Here is a 13,551-nt window from a genome sequence, read left to right as displayed (position 1 = left end):
CTCTTTGGAAAGCGAATGCTTTATCCACTAAGATTGTGCGCATTTACAATATACTCCTGTACTATAATAATAATTTTTCTGCATATTTGTTACTAATTTTACTATTTTGCTACTAAGCCCTATACTTAAATTTGCAAAATATGTCAAAAGTGTCTGTTTCTTGCAATATCTGTCTTCAAGTTACATTTTCATTTATTAATTCTATTTCAAAATATTTAATTTTCAGCAATGGTATCGAAATCATCACTTTATAAAACAAATCTATCATTACCTTCATGCAAAGTAAGTATATTTTTGTTAAAATTGACAAATTCCATTGCGTTTTTTAAATATTATTTCATATTTATCTTTTTATGGCAATAAATGGAAAGAAAAACATTTTATCTGGGATTTGTTAAAGCCTACTAATTTTTAGTGTTTTATCATTATATAATTTTATGAACATTTAAATGATTAAACTAAAGACTTACTTAAATATTTTCAAATATTTTCCTTCACCAACTCTTGTTTAGCATGAAAATTTCTATATATATATATAAATGGACTATTTCCTCAATTCATCAACTTTTATATCATTACATAATATTTCTCATTAAAACATTTATTTTTATTATTTAATGATTTTTTTTTTGGCTTAATACATACAAAGAATTAAAAATATTATGCATTAAACATATTTTGTATTTTTATATCTTTTAAATAATTTTTATATTTTTCATCATTGTCCCCTGCACACATTTCTGAACTTTTTAAGTATTACAGAGAGAAATGTATGTGTTCCAACTTTTCTGCAATTATTGTCCCAAGTGTAAAAAGTGCTGAAAAGACTATAGAGGGCTTTAGTTAGATTTTCTGTACAGGACAGTAAAGTTTAATTGCACTACCATTTCGAGTCAATAATCTTAATTTCACCTTTAAAAAAATCTGTGGGTGACTTTATTGACTGTAATTACTGTCCTTCTAATTTTCTTCTAAGAAATTACAAGCTAGTAAAAAAAAATTATTTTTAGGAAATGTAGTTTTATTTTCATAAAATATGGATAGTTAAATTAAGGAAATGGAATATTTTTTTCATATATTTGGCCAAATCTGTTGCTTTGTGATGACTGTTTCTACCTAAAATTACCTATGGGCATGGGTTTGCTTTATTAATTTTTTTTTTTGTGTAGTTGATTCATTCGGTGATCAGGGTGCGTAGCCTTTAGAGGTGCTTTTTTATTGGGTCTTTCTAAAAAGTGCTTAATTTTCCTTTTTTGAAAATGAGATTTTATGCAAAAGCGTGATTTTCACATTGTTCTATTCAACGTTTTCACAATTCATTCAACTGCCATGCATTTTGGCGTACCATCATTCCGTAGCACAAGAAAGTGCCTATAATTTTACATGTTTGATTAAATGCTTGCAGGTCTCCATGTGCGCATAGTGAGCTCTATTCAGTGGGAATTATTCTTGCATTTGCATGTGTAACTCGGCTGCATTTTGTAGAGATTCTCAATTTCCGGCTTCATTTTCCTATCTGTGAAATTGAACCGAAAAATCTCTTTGTTTATGGTGGCTAATGTAATCAAGAAAAAGAGTTCTTTGTCAGAAGCTAGTTATTTTATCATGACGGTCTTCAGACTCACCAGGAATGAATTTTTTTAATATAATCTGTTCTATTTAAGTAGCGACAGGGTGTACCTTCATATCTAGATCAGTATTACCCTCAAAAAATCCTTGTAAAAAAAGTAATACCTGTAAAAAAAAATTAGCCAATCTCCAGCAACTGAACTAAAATTCTGGGGAAGGGGTAAAGGATATTTTACGTGAAATCGAAATTTAAAACATTTCTTCGGACCTCTAAGTTTTCCAACTAGCTATATTGAAGCCAGATAGCATTTAGCAAACAATTTATTTTTAATTTTATAACTGTTGTTAACAGCCAACCCAATTTTCGGGTTTACGACTACTTATCTTCAACTCCGTAGCCTTGTAATTTTGAACCCAATCCAGAAGACAAGAGAACTCCCTGATCAGTACCTCCAGGGCTATTAATTTGTTATGGAACATAGATGGCTTTGTAACCCGACAGATTTATTGTGCATCAGTCACCATTTACTGCTCAGGGAGTCTTCGGCCAGGACCGAACCCACAACTTCTTGAACATGGGCCCAGTGCCCTACCAACCAGGCTATCCTGGCCCATAGCAAATAGGTTTGCTCAGAGTGGTTTGTCATGATAATCTGTACTGTAAATAGATCCATTGTTGTATAAATTATGTAGACAAACTAGTTTGACGAGAGCCCAGATTTAACAAAAAAATGGGAAACACTTGTCTGGTAGAATGTTAAGAAGAGCATAACTGTTGCTTTTAACAAGTAAATCCTGATTCTAGCAAGTAACTATTTTTGGGATTGATATGTATTTTCTCCTCTGATCTCTAGATAATTGAGAGGTTGGATAAAAATCCAACAAAGGCAAACGCATGAACTTTTTTTTAAAAAAATAAATTGACTGACTTCTTTTGTGCTATGCTGAAACAAAAAAATAAAGTCACAACTATATTTATAATTTATGTATAAACCCTTATTAATTTCCTTACAAGAAGTTGGTTATAATGGGCAAATATGATGGTCCCTTCGCACTAGTTATAGGCAAATTCGACTATATATATTTAAGGACAATTAATACACATCGGGATTATTCAAAAATTTTCGTGTGAAAATTTTTTTGCCATAAGGTGATTCATGCAGCCTCTTTTACTAAATTTTACTGTTTATTAAGTTATACAATATACATTTGCTCTAAAAAGAAAATTGCTTCCCAAAAACTAATAATATGCCCCATTAATCAAAAGACTTTCTCTAATATTGCATAAGTATCCAAAAATGCAAATGCCATCAAAATCTTTATTTTAGCTATAATATGTAGTGGGCCAAAAATGGACCATATGCCATTGAAATTTATAATGCCTTTACAATTGTGGATAATCTTTTTAAGTTTATGAAGTAGCTGTTGCTGCATTTAATGATTGTGCCTAGTATTTATCATATGGTGTATTGAACAATTCAAAAAGCTTCATTAATTATCAATTATAAATTAAAAATATTTAATTTCTGAAAAGAGCTTAGTTAAAATAATATAATTAACTATGCCTTTAAGCATATTTTATAAATCTGAATTCATTTATGATTTGTAAAATTATTTTGTTAAAATTATTTTCTCTAGCAACTGTGCTTAAATTACTGTTTTGTTCATAATATTTTGATAAACTTTAAAGCCTGCTACAATTGTTAAAGAATTGGGAAAAAAATTATAAAATTTCCTTTTTATTGTGAAGTTTCTAAAATTTTCTATTAATAATTCCCTTTTTATTTTAAAATTTCTTTGTTAAAAGACATAAATTTTATTTGCTATTTTTTTTAAATGTTTTTTTTTATTTCTTTCTTATGGGCTAACTTTAGATTACTGAAAATTACATTTTATAAGTAAATTAGAAGAATATTGAATTCCACAAATATTGACACAGTACTTAAATTATTTTTATTTTAAGTATTTAAAAAATGGCTCATTTCTTGAAGAAAAAAAAAGAAAATAAACTCATTTAACATTCGTTTTAAAAAGGAAGAAAAGTTTGCTTTTCTGTAATAACAATAATGCATTACAAAGTTATTAATTTAAATTAAATCTAAAACGAATATTCATAACACATTATATATCAGAAGAAAGCTGATTATAGCTTTGTATGGATTTGATTTGGCATAAGTGCAACGATACATTAATAATTTCTTGTATTTATTATATATATATATATATATATATATATATATATATATATATATATATATATATATATATATATATATATATATATATATATATATATATATATATATATATATATATATATATATATATATATATATATATGTTTCAGAATCGTGACACAATGGATGATTATATGGTGTCTTTGGCATCTAGAAGTCTGATGTTTAATTTATTCTCTGTGAATAATAGAAGGTGGAGAGCAGTGCACAAAAATTTTACATCTGCTTTAATTTTTTTATTATTTAACCTTACAGCAAAGGCAGTTGAAAAATCTCTGAAGCATGCTTTTAAAGGTGAAACTTTATTTTGATAGTTACTTTGTCCCCCCCCCCTTTTTTTTTCTTCAGGAAGGCAAAATCATAAACCCAAAGGGCTTCCAAAGGTTGAAGGTTAATTGTCGTTTTGTATTATGAATTTTATTATTTTTGTTTTGATAATATTACAGTCAATGCTTCCTTGCTTGAAAATATTAATTAAATTTTTGCAAAATAGTTTTTTTTCCTTTGAAAAAAAATTGTAGTTTTATTTTTTCTACTACTAAAATAGATACTATTTCATAGTGCCTCAATTTAAAAGGAATCAAAGCTCATTTCAAAAGCGACTAAATCTTCTATGCATTATAGTTGGTATAAAATTTGTATGGGCATAAATAACATATTTTTTTTTTTAAAGTTTCATTATGCTCAAAATCTTTTAAAATATCCTAACAGTTACTATATCTTAAAATTCTCAGAGAAAATATTTCTGGAGTTAATTATCATTATAAGGAGGCATTGATCTTTCTGGAAAGCTTTAACTTTTTTAGGCTTGGGAATTTTATGCAACATTCCTAAATCCAGTTAAAATATTCAAAATTTACATTTATATGTTTTTAAAATAGGTATTTATGGTTATGAAATGTTGGTAACTTTTTAATTTATATTTTATTAGACAACTTGGATTTTTTGTAGCTTATGAATTAAGTGTATTATGTATTCTTTTCAGGTTCTTCTCTTAGTAGTTGACTTAGTTCCTTAACTTTCAAAATTGCTATTAAAAGATTTAAATGCTGCTATTTAACACTTTAATATTGTATTTGGAAAAAAAATTATAGCTAAAAAAATTTGATTTAATTCCTTTTTTTAGCTTAGATAGCACTAACGAAGGAATTAGGAAATATGAAAGTAAAAAAGTTTTTTAGGTAACTAATTATCATTTTATGTTTTAATTTTTTAATTTTGAAACCTTGTAGTGATACAATCTACTAATTAAGCTATATTAAGTCAATTTTTCTTTCAAACAATTAAATTCTCTTCAATTTGGTTTTATTGTTATTTATTTAGTTTTGAAGCATATCAATTACATTTTTTTAACAAAATTGTAAAATATGTTTCGAAAAAATATGCATTAGTTATTTTGTCTTGTCTTAAAAGTCAACACATATGATTGCTATTACTTTGTACTTGTATGCTTACTATCTTTCTTTTATTCCCTAATATAGTATATTTGCTTGTTAGACCTTGTAAAGTATCATCTTTTTTGAGGAATTTGTTTTTGATTACTTTTTTTTCTCAATTTGATGAACTGGATATATCTGTCTGTACACTCTCAAGAAAATGTTTTACAAATATTTAAAATGATATCTTCTGAAACACAGTTTCTCTATTTTGAGTTATAAAGGAAGTTCTGTTCAAAAATTGTGAGCACCATTACAAGGGTTGGTTAGTCCCAATGTTTGATCCAGGAGTTGTCTTGTCTTCTGGGTTGGGTTCAAAATTTACAAGAAAACGTAGTTAAGCATTGATGGTTGTAAACCTGAAACTGGGTTGACTGCTCAATGCTTAGTTATAAAATAAAATATGAAGTTGTGCTAAAGATAAATGTGTTGAGTTAATACTATCTTTATTGGGAGAAGAGGATTGTACCAGTCTTTTACTCAATGCTGTACAAATCTCAGAATCCCTTAACACTAAATTTTTTAGCTACAGATTCATTGGAGATCATGGCTTTTCTTTGATCTTGGCATTGAATATGAATGTCCTCATATTTTTGAAATCCGTACAATTTTCTAACCATTTTAATGAAAACAATATTAAAAAAAATATGTTAAGTTATATTATTCAGAAGGTGTAGAAGTAATTATAGTAAAACATTGTTTGCGCACATTTTTAAGAATTACTATAAAATAACATAAATTGATTATATGATGACCTCATAGGTTAAAAAGTGATTAATCCATTTTGCGCAAGTAATGTTCTGCAATTTCTAAACAATTAAGTTTTCCTTGCAGAAATATGTCGCAATAAATATATATCTTAGGAAAATATAAATCTGCTTTACCTCTAAACTATTATTACTTTTTACAACAGGGTCCACACATAACCAGTTTGTAGCAAAATAATAAATATCTCTTATTAATTTCCAGACTTAATCTGAAACAGAAGCAACTATGTAATTTGAAGCTTCTAAATTATGTTGACAGGCTAACTACTTATAAGGTAGCATTAGTTTTCTTTTGTTTCTACATTTATTCTTAAACTTTTTTCTCATAATGTTTTGTCTCTTAATTTATGTATTTCTAAAGAAGTTATAATGAGTTTCAAAAATTTTAAAGTGTCATTTCATGTTTGATTAAAATAAAATTTTATTCTTTTCATTTAGCATTTTTTCTCTCTGTGGTTTAAAGGCAATTAAACACTTGTTTACGTTACTCAACAAATTATTTCTGCTTTTTTATACTAATATTTGTACTGATGTTATAATATGTTATCATATCTAGAGCCTAATACAAGAATAATCAATGTCAATATTTTAAAATTAAATAAACTAAGGATTTAAAATTCTTAAAAAAATCTTTTAATTAGCACTACAAAGTTGAATTATATAACTTTTCTAGTCTGACTTTTAAATTTGAATTGTTTGATTGTTCTTATCAATAAAATTTAGCCCTTTTCTACTGAAAGACACTTTGTCGAAAGTTAATATTGATATATACGTTTGGGTGTAATTGTTAATTCAGTGTTATTGTTAGTTATACGACTGCTATGAAAATAGCGTAAGAAGTAATTAAAAAGAATTTGTTCTCTTCACTTGCCAATCCCTTGTAGGATTTAGCTATATTCACAGTAGCTGAATTATGTACATTTATTCCTTTCGAGAATAGAGGAACATGTTAATTTATTTTTATTTACTGCAAAAATCTAAATGACTAAAAATGTTTAACCAAATTTTGCATTAAATATTCCTCTATTATGTTTTGTTTTACTGGTTACTCTCATTTTGAGCCTCTAAGCATCATTATTCCATATTTTTTCCTGCTTTACATTGATAAAAAATGTAGAAACAATTTATTTCTTGAGAGAATGTAGGCAACTTAAAGTTTAAGAAAAGGCAAAATTAATACTCTGAAATAAAATAAATCTCAAGTACGGAGCACAAAAAGTATTCACCTTAAATATCGTATGATACAAAGATCATTGTATTTCATAGAGAAATGTTTAATGTAGCCTTTGGTGTTTGATATTGTAATTTAAAATATTTTCAGTGCTTATTGTTTAGAATATCTAATGTGTGCCCCTCAAGATAGCTGCAGTGGCTCAGGGGTGAACCGGGTTATGAATCCCAGTAATGGCTGGTCAATGCAAATTCTGCACCCGGCTCACACCGACCACAGTGCTGATGTAAAATATCCTCAGTGATAGATGGATCATGAGTTATAGTCCCTTTGCTGTCAGGCTAACCGTGGGAGATTTTGGTTTTTCTCTTTATGTAATTCAAATTCAGGTTAATTACATCAAAAAAAAGTCCTCCACGCAATTTTCTCCCAATACTTGATCCAGGAGATCCCTTTTCTTCTGAATTGGGATCAAAATTACAAGGCTACGAAGTTGAACATTGGTAATTGTAAACCCAAAATTGGGTCCGATGTTCAACGTGGTTATAATGCAAGATAAAATATTCACTATGTTCTCAATCGATGTCATCTCTCATTCAAATTTTTTTATTAATCAAAATTTAACAGCTATTAAGCCAATAACATTTAATCTTTGGTTATGAGTTAGGGCTTACATCAAAATTAACGATTGCCACAGGGTGGCTGACTGTTACAAATAGTGATTAAAAACTTGTTTGCGAGTCGCCACCTTTTGTTAAAAATGTGAAACATGTGCACTTTATTATTGGCTTTGTTTTTTTTTATGTAAATATGGAATTAATATGAATATTCATAACACTTAGGAAATTTTCTTCATTTTACAATTGTAATATTTACCATATTTTGAGAGATGCTTTAAAAGAAATGCCTGATATTATTATTTATTGACAATTTTTAACCATTCGAAATTTTCTATTTTTTAAAAAGTTTCTACTGTTAAAAATGCTACAACTGGCTGTTGCCATAGTTTTCTAATTTTGCCCTATACCATCTAACAACTCCTGAATATTTTATGCGTATGGGCATCAAGAATTAAAAATTATATTGCCCTGCATTTCCTAAGTTTGAAAAAAAATTAAATTTTTTAATAAAATTTTAATTTTGAAAAAATTTTCATTTAGATAGAAATATATGTCTAGGTATGTAAATATTTTTTTGCATTACCATCAATTCTATTAAAAAGAAAACTTTGTACCAGAGTAGTGCAACTTGTAGTCCTTAAAAAATTATTGTATTTAATTTTTAAAAATAATATTGTTTTTATTTCGTACTATAAGATTTTTTAGTCTTTTTGCAGCATTTGGAAATATTTGTCTTTTGAGCTAAAATATTTCTTCAAAGTAATGATAAATGAAATGAGTTGTTTTATTCTCTTATCTTTTTCTTGGCAGTGATTTAGATATGGTTTTTTATCCGTGGCATGAACAAAAACTTAGAGAGCCTGACTGGTGTGAAAATGAATTTGACAAGTAAGTGTTCTCTTTATTAGTTTTTAATTTAAATTCAACTTTTTTAAATCAAAAATAAATAAACCAGGTTTTTCATTTGAAACAATTTTTTTAAATTGTTTGTAAGCTTTGCAAAAGTTAAAGCTATTATATCCATCTTTTTATACATCCCGATGTGTTTTTGGTTTAAGATTAGACTTAGTTATTTCCTTGCGCAACATGTTCTTCATTTTTCTGGATATTACTTTATTATTCAATAAAAAAACTGCTTGGTTGCAAATTTATAAAGAAAACTTGTGTTAAAGGTATTAATATTTTAATGTACTTTCATAAATTAAGTTACGTGGCTACCTATTTTCACTGAAATGAATTTAGCCACTTAGGGGGGAAAAACTATTTTTATAAACAAAATTTCACTGTGTATATTTTATTCAAATTATAATTTAATTATCTAATAAATATTATCTTGACAAAGTGTTATAAAGAAAGAAACCAATATTTGCAAATCATCTATGTTTCTTTTTCAGATCACTCTTTCGCCAAGTATCGATATTTGTTTTGTTTTTTTAAGATAAATTTTTATTTGAGAGTTTAAGTTTTAAGCAACTTCGATGAATTCTTATTTACATTAAATGGTGGTAAGAATATATGTCTTGTAGCCGCTAAGTCCCAGTTTTGATGCGACTCTTTCCAATTTTTTAATCAATCAGAAAAATGATTGTTTTTTATTTAGTTTTTTAAAGTATATAAATTAAAGCAAATGTGCATCAAATTTCAGTCCCACAGTGGACTGATTGTTAAGACCCAGTAGATCACTGAAGTCAAGCATCACTGGCTATGGCCAGTGTGTGGGTGGGTGACCACTTGGATCATTCTGCATTGGGACCGACGGGGTGCTGTATTGGTCCTCGTTACTGCTCTACCGTAAAATGCTCAACTTCGCATGCAGGTCGTCGGGCTACCGAAGCAGGGGTGTCGTCCGCTCTGCAGAGGATCAAAATTGTGGTGGCATGTCTTCGGATCATCCTCAGGGATGTTTCCCACACCATCGCCAATAGCCCATTGTGCAGCTCTAGTGCAACGTAAATGAACTGCAACTACAACAGCATAAAATTTTATTTGGAATTTTAATTTTTTTTTATTCAAAAAATGTTTTAGTTTTTTTTATTTTCAATCGAAATGCATAAACTATTTTAAAAATGTATTCATTAACTTTAAACTTTGTTCTGTTGTTATATTATTACTAATTATGAGTATTGTTAATAAATAAAAATGTGCTTTCTAAGTCAGATTTCCTGTTCAAATCAGAAAATAAACTTTAATTTTAAGATTTAAAATGGATCTTACATAAATTTTTAAAAGAAAAACTTTGGTCTCCCTATTCAGTGAAAATTTCACTTATTTAATTTTTTCAAATAACTTTAAAATATTTTCAATTAGAAAGAATGAAAAGCCTTTTATAGAATTTTAAGCTTTATTTTTTTTATCTATACTAATAAGGATAAGGCATTTTTAGCTGTTCTAATTTATTCTTGCTATTATTTTCTTTAAAAAAAATCAGTTGTGGTGTTAATATAGATAAATGTTTTCTTGGATTGTTATCCCCGAAGAATACATAGAAGAATTTTATGGAAAAAAATAAAGGGCTAGTGAAATATAGGTATTTTAATTTTTTTAGTTACTTACATATACCCTTAATAATGTTTTACAAAGTAGTGTTCATTTGTGTCAATATAATTTAATATCTTTTTTTCTGTTAGATTCAAGAATTTTCAAAATCACTATTTTTATTAAATGCGATACTATGCATTGGTATAATTCTGTGGTTTTCAAAGTGTATCCAATCATAAATAGAGGATCTTATCATAAATAGAAGAAAAAGAATTTTTTGAATCTGCTGTTATGAGTAATGTGAAAGAAGAAGTGTATAAATAATTTTATAAAAAGAAATGTAACTAACTACATAGATATATTGATAATTGAGACTGTAAGAACTTAGTGTTAACTATAGTGTTCAGGGTGGCCACCCACCTGGAAAACCTGGAATTATTAGGGAATTTTTTTATACTGGCAAAAATCAAGGAAATTTAGATAAAAACCTGGAAAAATCAGGGAAGTTTAAAGAAGAGCTGGAAATTTTTATCTTAGATATTTTTTAATTTCACTAATTTAAATTATTTACTAATTTTCTTAATTTAAATTATTTCATCCATTATACCCACATTTTTTAGATGGAAATATATCTCCACACAGTTAAAATGTCATCCACTTAGTTTGCATCAAAATTTGCTCCATTATATCCCTGTTAAACTAGAATGCCACATAAAATTCTCCCATGGTTGCTAAACAAATGTAGAAACCTTTGATTTCTGTGGAGACTATGGGACTGTGCAATTTAAGAAAAGCAAAGATTGTGCTGGACGTGCAAGAAGGGGCTAAGATATTTGCTGCTGTTTTTAAATTCTGTCTGTGGGCTGAATCCATTTATGGCTCAAGTTTGTTCCGATTATTTGGTGGTAATTTTTTTCTATTTTGACAAAATGAGTCAAAATGTTTTTGTATTTTTGAATGAAATTCTCCAAAAATTAGTTGGTTATAATTTAATAATAATAGATTTTATATTGCACTCTTTTTCTGAAATCTTTTGTACTCCCATTCAAAGAAATCTATAAATTATTTTTTCTCAGCAAACTAACCAATCTCACATATTTTTACAATCACTAACAGCAATGTTTGTCGACTTATTGTTACAATTGTTGCATTAATGCTAATTTTTTCTATTTCATTTTAACCTTTTATTACATATTTTAATTTTTAAAAAAAGGTTCTTTTTAGAACAAATAGTATTTTAAATAAAATAAAATTAATAAATAAAATAAAATAATCAATAAAATTTTTAGAACTTTTGATTTTTGATTCAAAATTCAAATTGTACAGTTATCACAATATCAAAAGTTCGTAAATGTTGCTTGTATTCCAGAGATGATATTTCCAAAACTATCTCTCCTTTTACCCTAAAAAGCTGATACTGACTAAGTAATATATAGGAAACATATTAAATGATGTATAAACATAAAATATATATTTTTTTATTCATATGTGTTTAGTCTGAGGAAGGAGAACGAAACTTAGTGTTTCAGTTGTGTACTGTACAAGATTCTAATTGTTGAAACACAAAAACAATTAACTATGCTAAACGCTAAACTAAAAAACTGTGTGTTTAGATTGGAATTCTCTAAATGTCTGAATTTCAAGTAAAAAAAAATCAGAAAAGTATAAAATTTAGGAATTTTATCTTTTTTTTTTCCTATAGTCTATAGAACAAAAAATTAGACAATTTCACATTTGTAACATTTATTTTGTATACTGAATCTCTTAAAATAATAATGCTAATTCAAAACAACATTATATAACTATTAATTGGAAATTTTAAGATTTTTGGAAAAATCAGGGAAATTTGAAATCTGATTTGAGTGGCCACCCTGGTTCCTATCTATTACTTTATTTTTTTTTTATCTCTCTAACTAGTACCTAATATGATTTGGGCTAAAAATATGTAAATGAAAATAAATAGAAAAGTGTGTCTACAGATTTAAAAAAAAAGGGCATTTTATTAAACTTTTTTGGAAAAAAAATTCATGAATCTAAAAATAGATTTATACTAAAAAATATGCATATGATGTCTTATTTATTGCATATTGTGAAATCAATGAAATTTTGCATGTTTCTTGGCCTTAATTATCACTATAAAATGAAATAGGCAGAGTAACCCAGGTCAGGGGGAAGATACTGTACGAAGGTAATTTTGGCGATTTAGCACACGGTCGATCACTTCACTAAAACAAATTTCCCCAACTACTTAGGAAAACAGTGAAAAGAAACGAAGGTTACCCACAAGATAGCCAGATCTATCACAGATGGAGATTCGTGGTGTTCGATTGATGTCAGATGAAGAAAATGAAGGGTTGATGTACAACAGGCTGTAGTGCTTAGGTAGAAGTGCTGAAATACCTTTAGTAAAATATCACGTTAACTACTAAGAATGCTTTTGTTTCTTTAAAGAAAACATTTAATAATTTTAAAAATTCGTACCAAATAAAAATTCCTCTTCCAAATTCGAATTTCCTCCCTCGAAATTTCCTTCCGAACCTCGTTAACACAAAATTGGCGGGACTATCATAATTATTTATGTTAACCAAAGCTCATCTTATCCCATACATTATGAAAACAATTTATTATATACTATTAATACATATCATGCACTACGCTTACGTACCAAACAATTTAAAATAAGCTTAAAAATTTTAATAACTTTATTTAACTATTTTACTTATTTGCCCATCTACTACTCCTAACAAATGTGGATAATGGAAATAGCATTCCTCAAAAGGAATAATTGGCACATTATGCACATGCTTCTTATCAGTGTTGTGACCTTTCATGTAAAGCAATATTCAGAAAGAAATTTTCATGTCAAATATTCTGTAAAACACAATAATTTATTGCTGACTCATGGGACCAAACATATATTTCATGTAAAGCGATATTTCACCCTAAGTGATTTCGGATTAATGAGGTTTGACAGTATTTCCTTTTTTTCATATGACAAAACTTTGATATTTATACCTTATTCGTTCATGTGGGAAATGATAAACACAAAAGAATAACAGATATTGTAATCAACATATTTACAACTAGCTTCGTAACTACCCTTGGAAATTCTCTTAAGTTCTACTTTAGAACAGAGAATTCCTTTTTTGATTCTAGTTACTGTTTTACCTTTTGCCAGGCGATGTATTCATGTCATGATGTCTTATAGTAATTATCGCTTGTCTTGATGATATTTCTTGATTTTATTCATTAAACATCAAAAATATATCGTAA

General features: G+C 27.5%; 1 protein-coding gene across 14 annotated transcripts in view; it reads left to right on the top strand.

Moving 5' to 3' along the window:
- Window positions 1-13,551, top strand: part of LOC107451863 (uncharacterized) — a 114,748-nt gene that overhangs the window by 48,575 nt on the left and 52,622 nt on the right. For 11 of the 14 annotated variants that reach the window (XM_087150743.1, XM_087150742.1, XM_087150739.1 and 8 more), the window contains 2 exons: window positions 227-282; window positions 8,611-8,688. In XM_087150743.1, coding sequence (XP_087006869.1) covers window positions 227-282; window positions 8,611-8,688 — 134 coding nt within the window. Of the gene's footprint in view, window positions 1-226; window positions 283-6,211; window positions 6,285-8,610; window positions 8,689-12,530; window positions 12,661-13,551 lie in introns of all 14 variants that reach the window. The other 3 variants (XM_087150748.1, XM_087150747.1, XM_087150750.1) reach the window with 2 other exon arrangements.

The sequence above is a fragment of the Parasteatoda tepidariorum genome, chromosome 9 (assembly GCF_982258835.1).
Source record: "Parasteatoda tepidariorum strain Cologne lab strain chromosome 9, Ptep-v5.0, whole genome shotgun sequence".
NCBI classification, from domain to species: domain Eukaryota; kingdom Metazoa; phylum Arthropoda; class Arachnida; order Araneae; family Theridiidae; genus Parasteatoda; species Parasteatoda tepidariorum.
The sequence above is the reverse complement of the archived record's forward strand: the minus strand, read 5'-3'. Positions and strand labels throughout refer to the sequence as shown.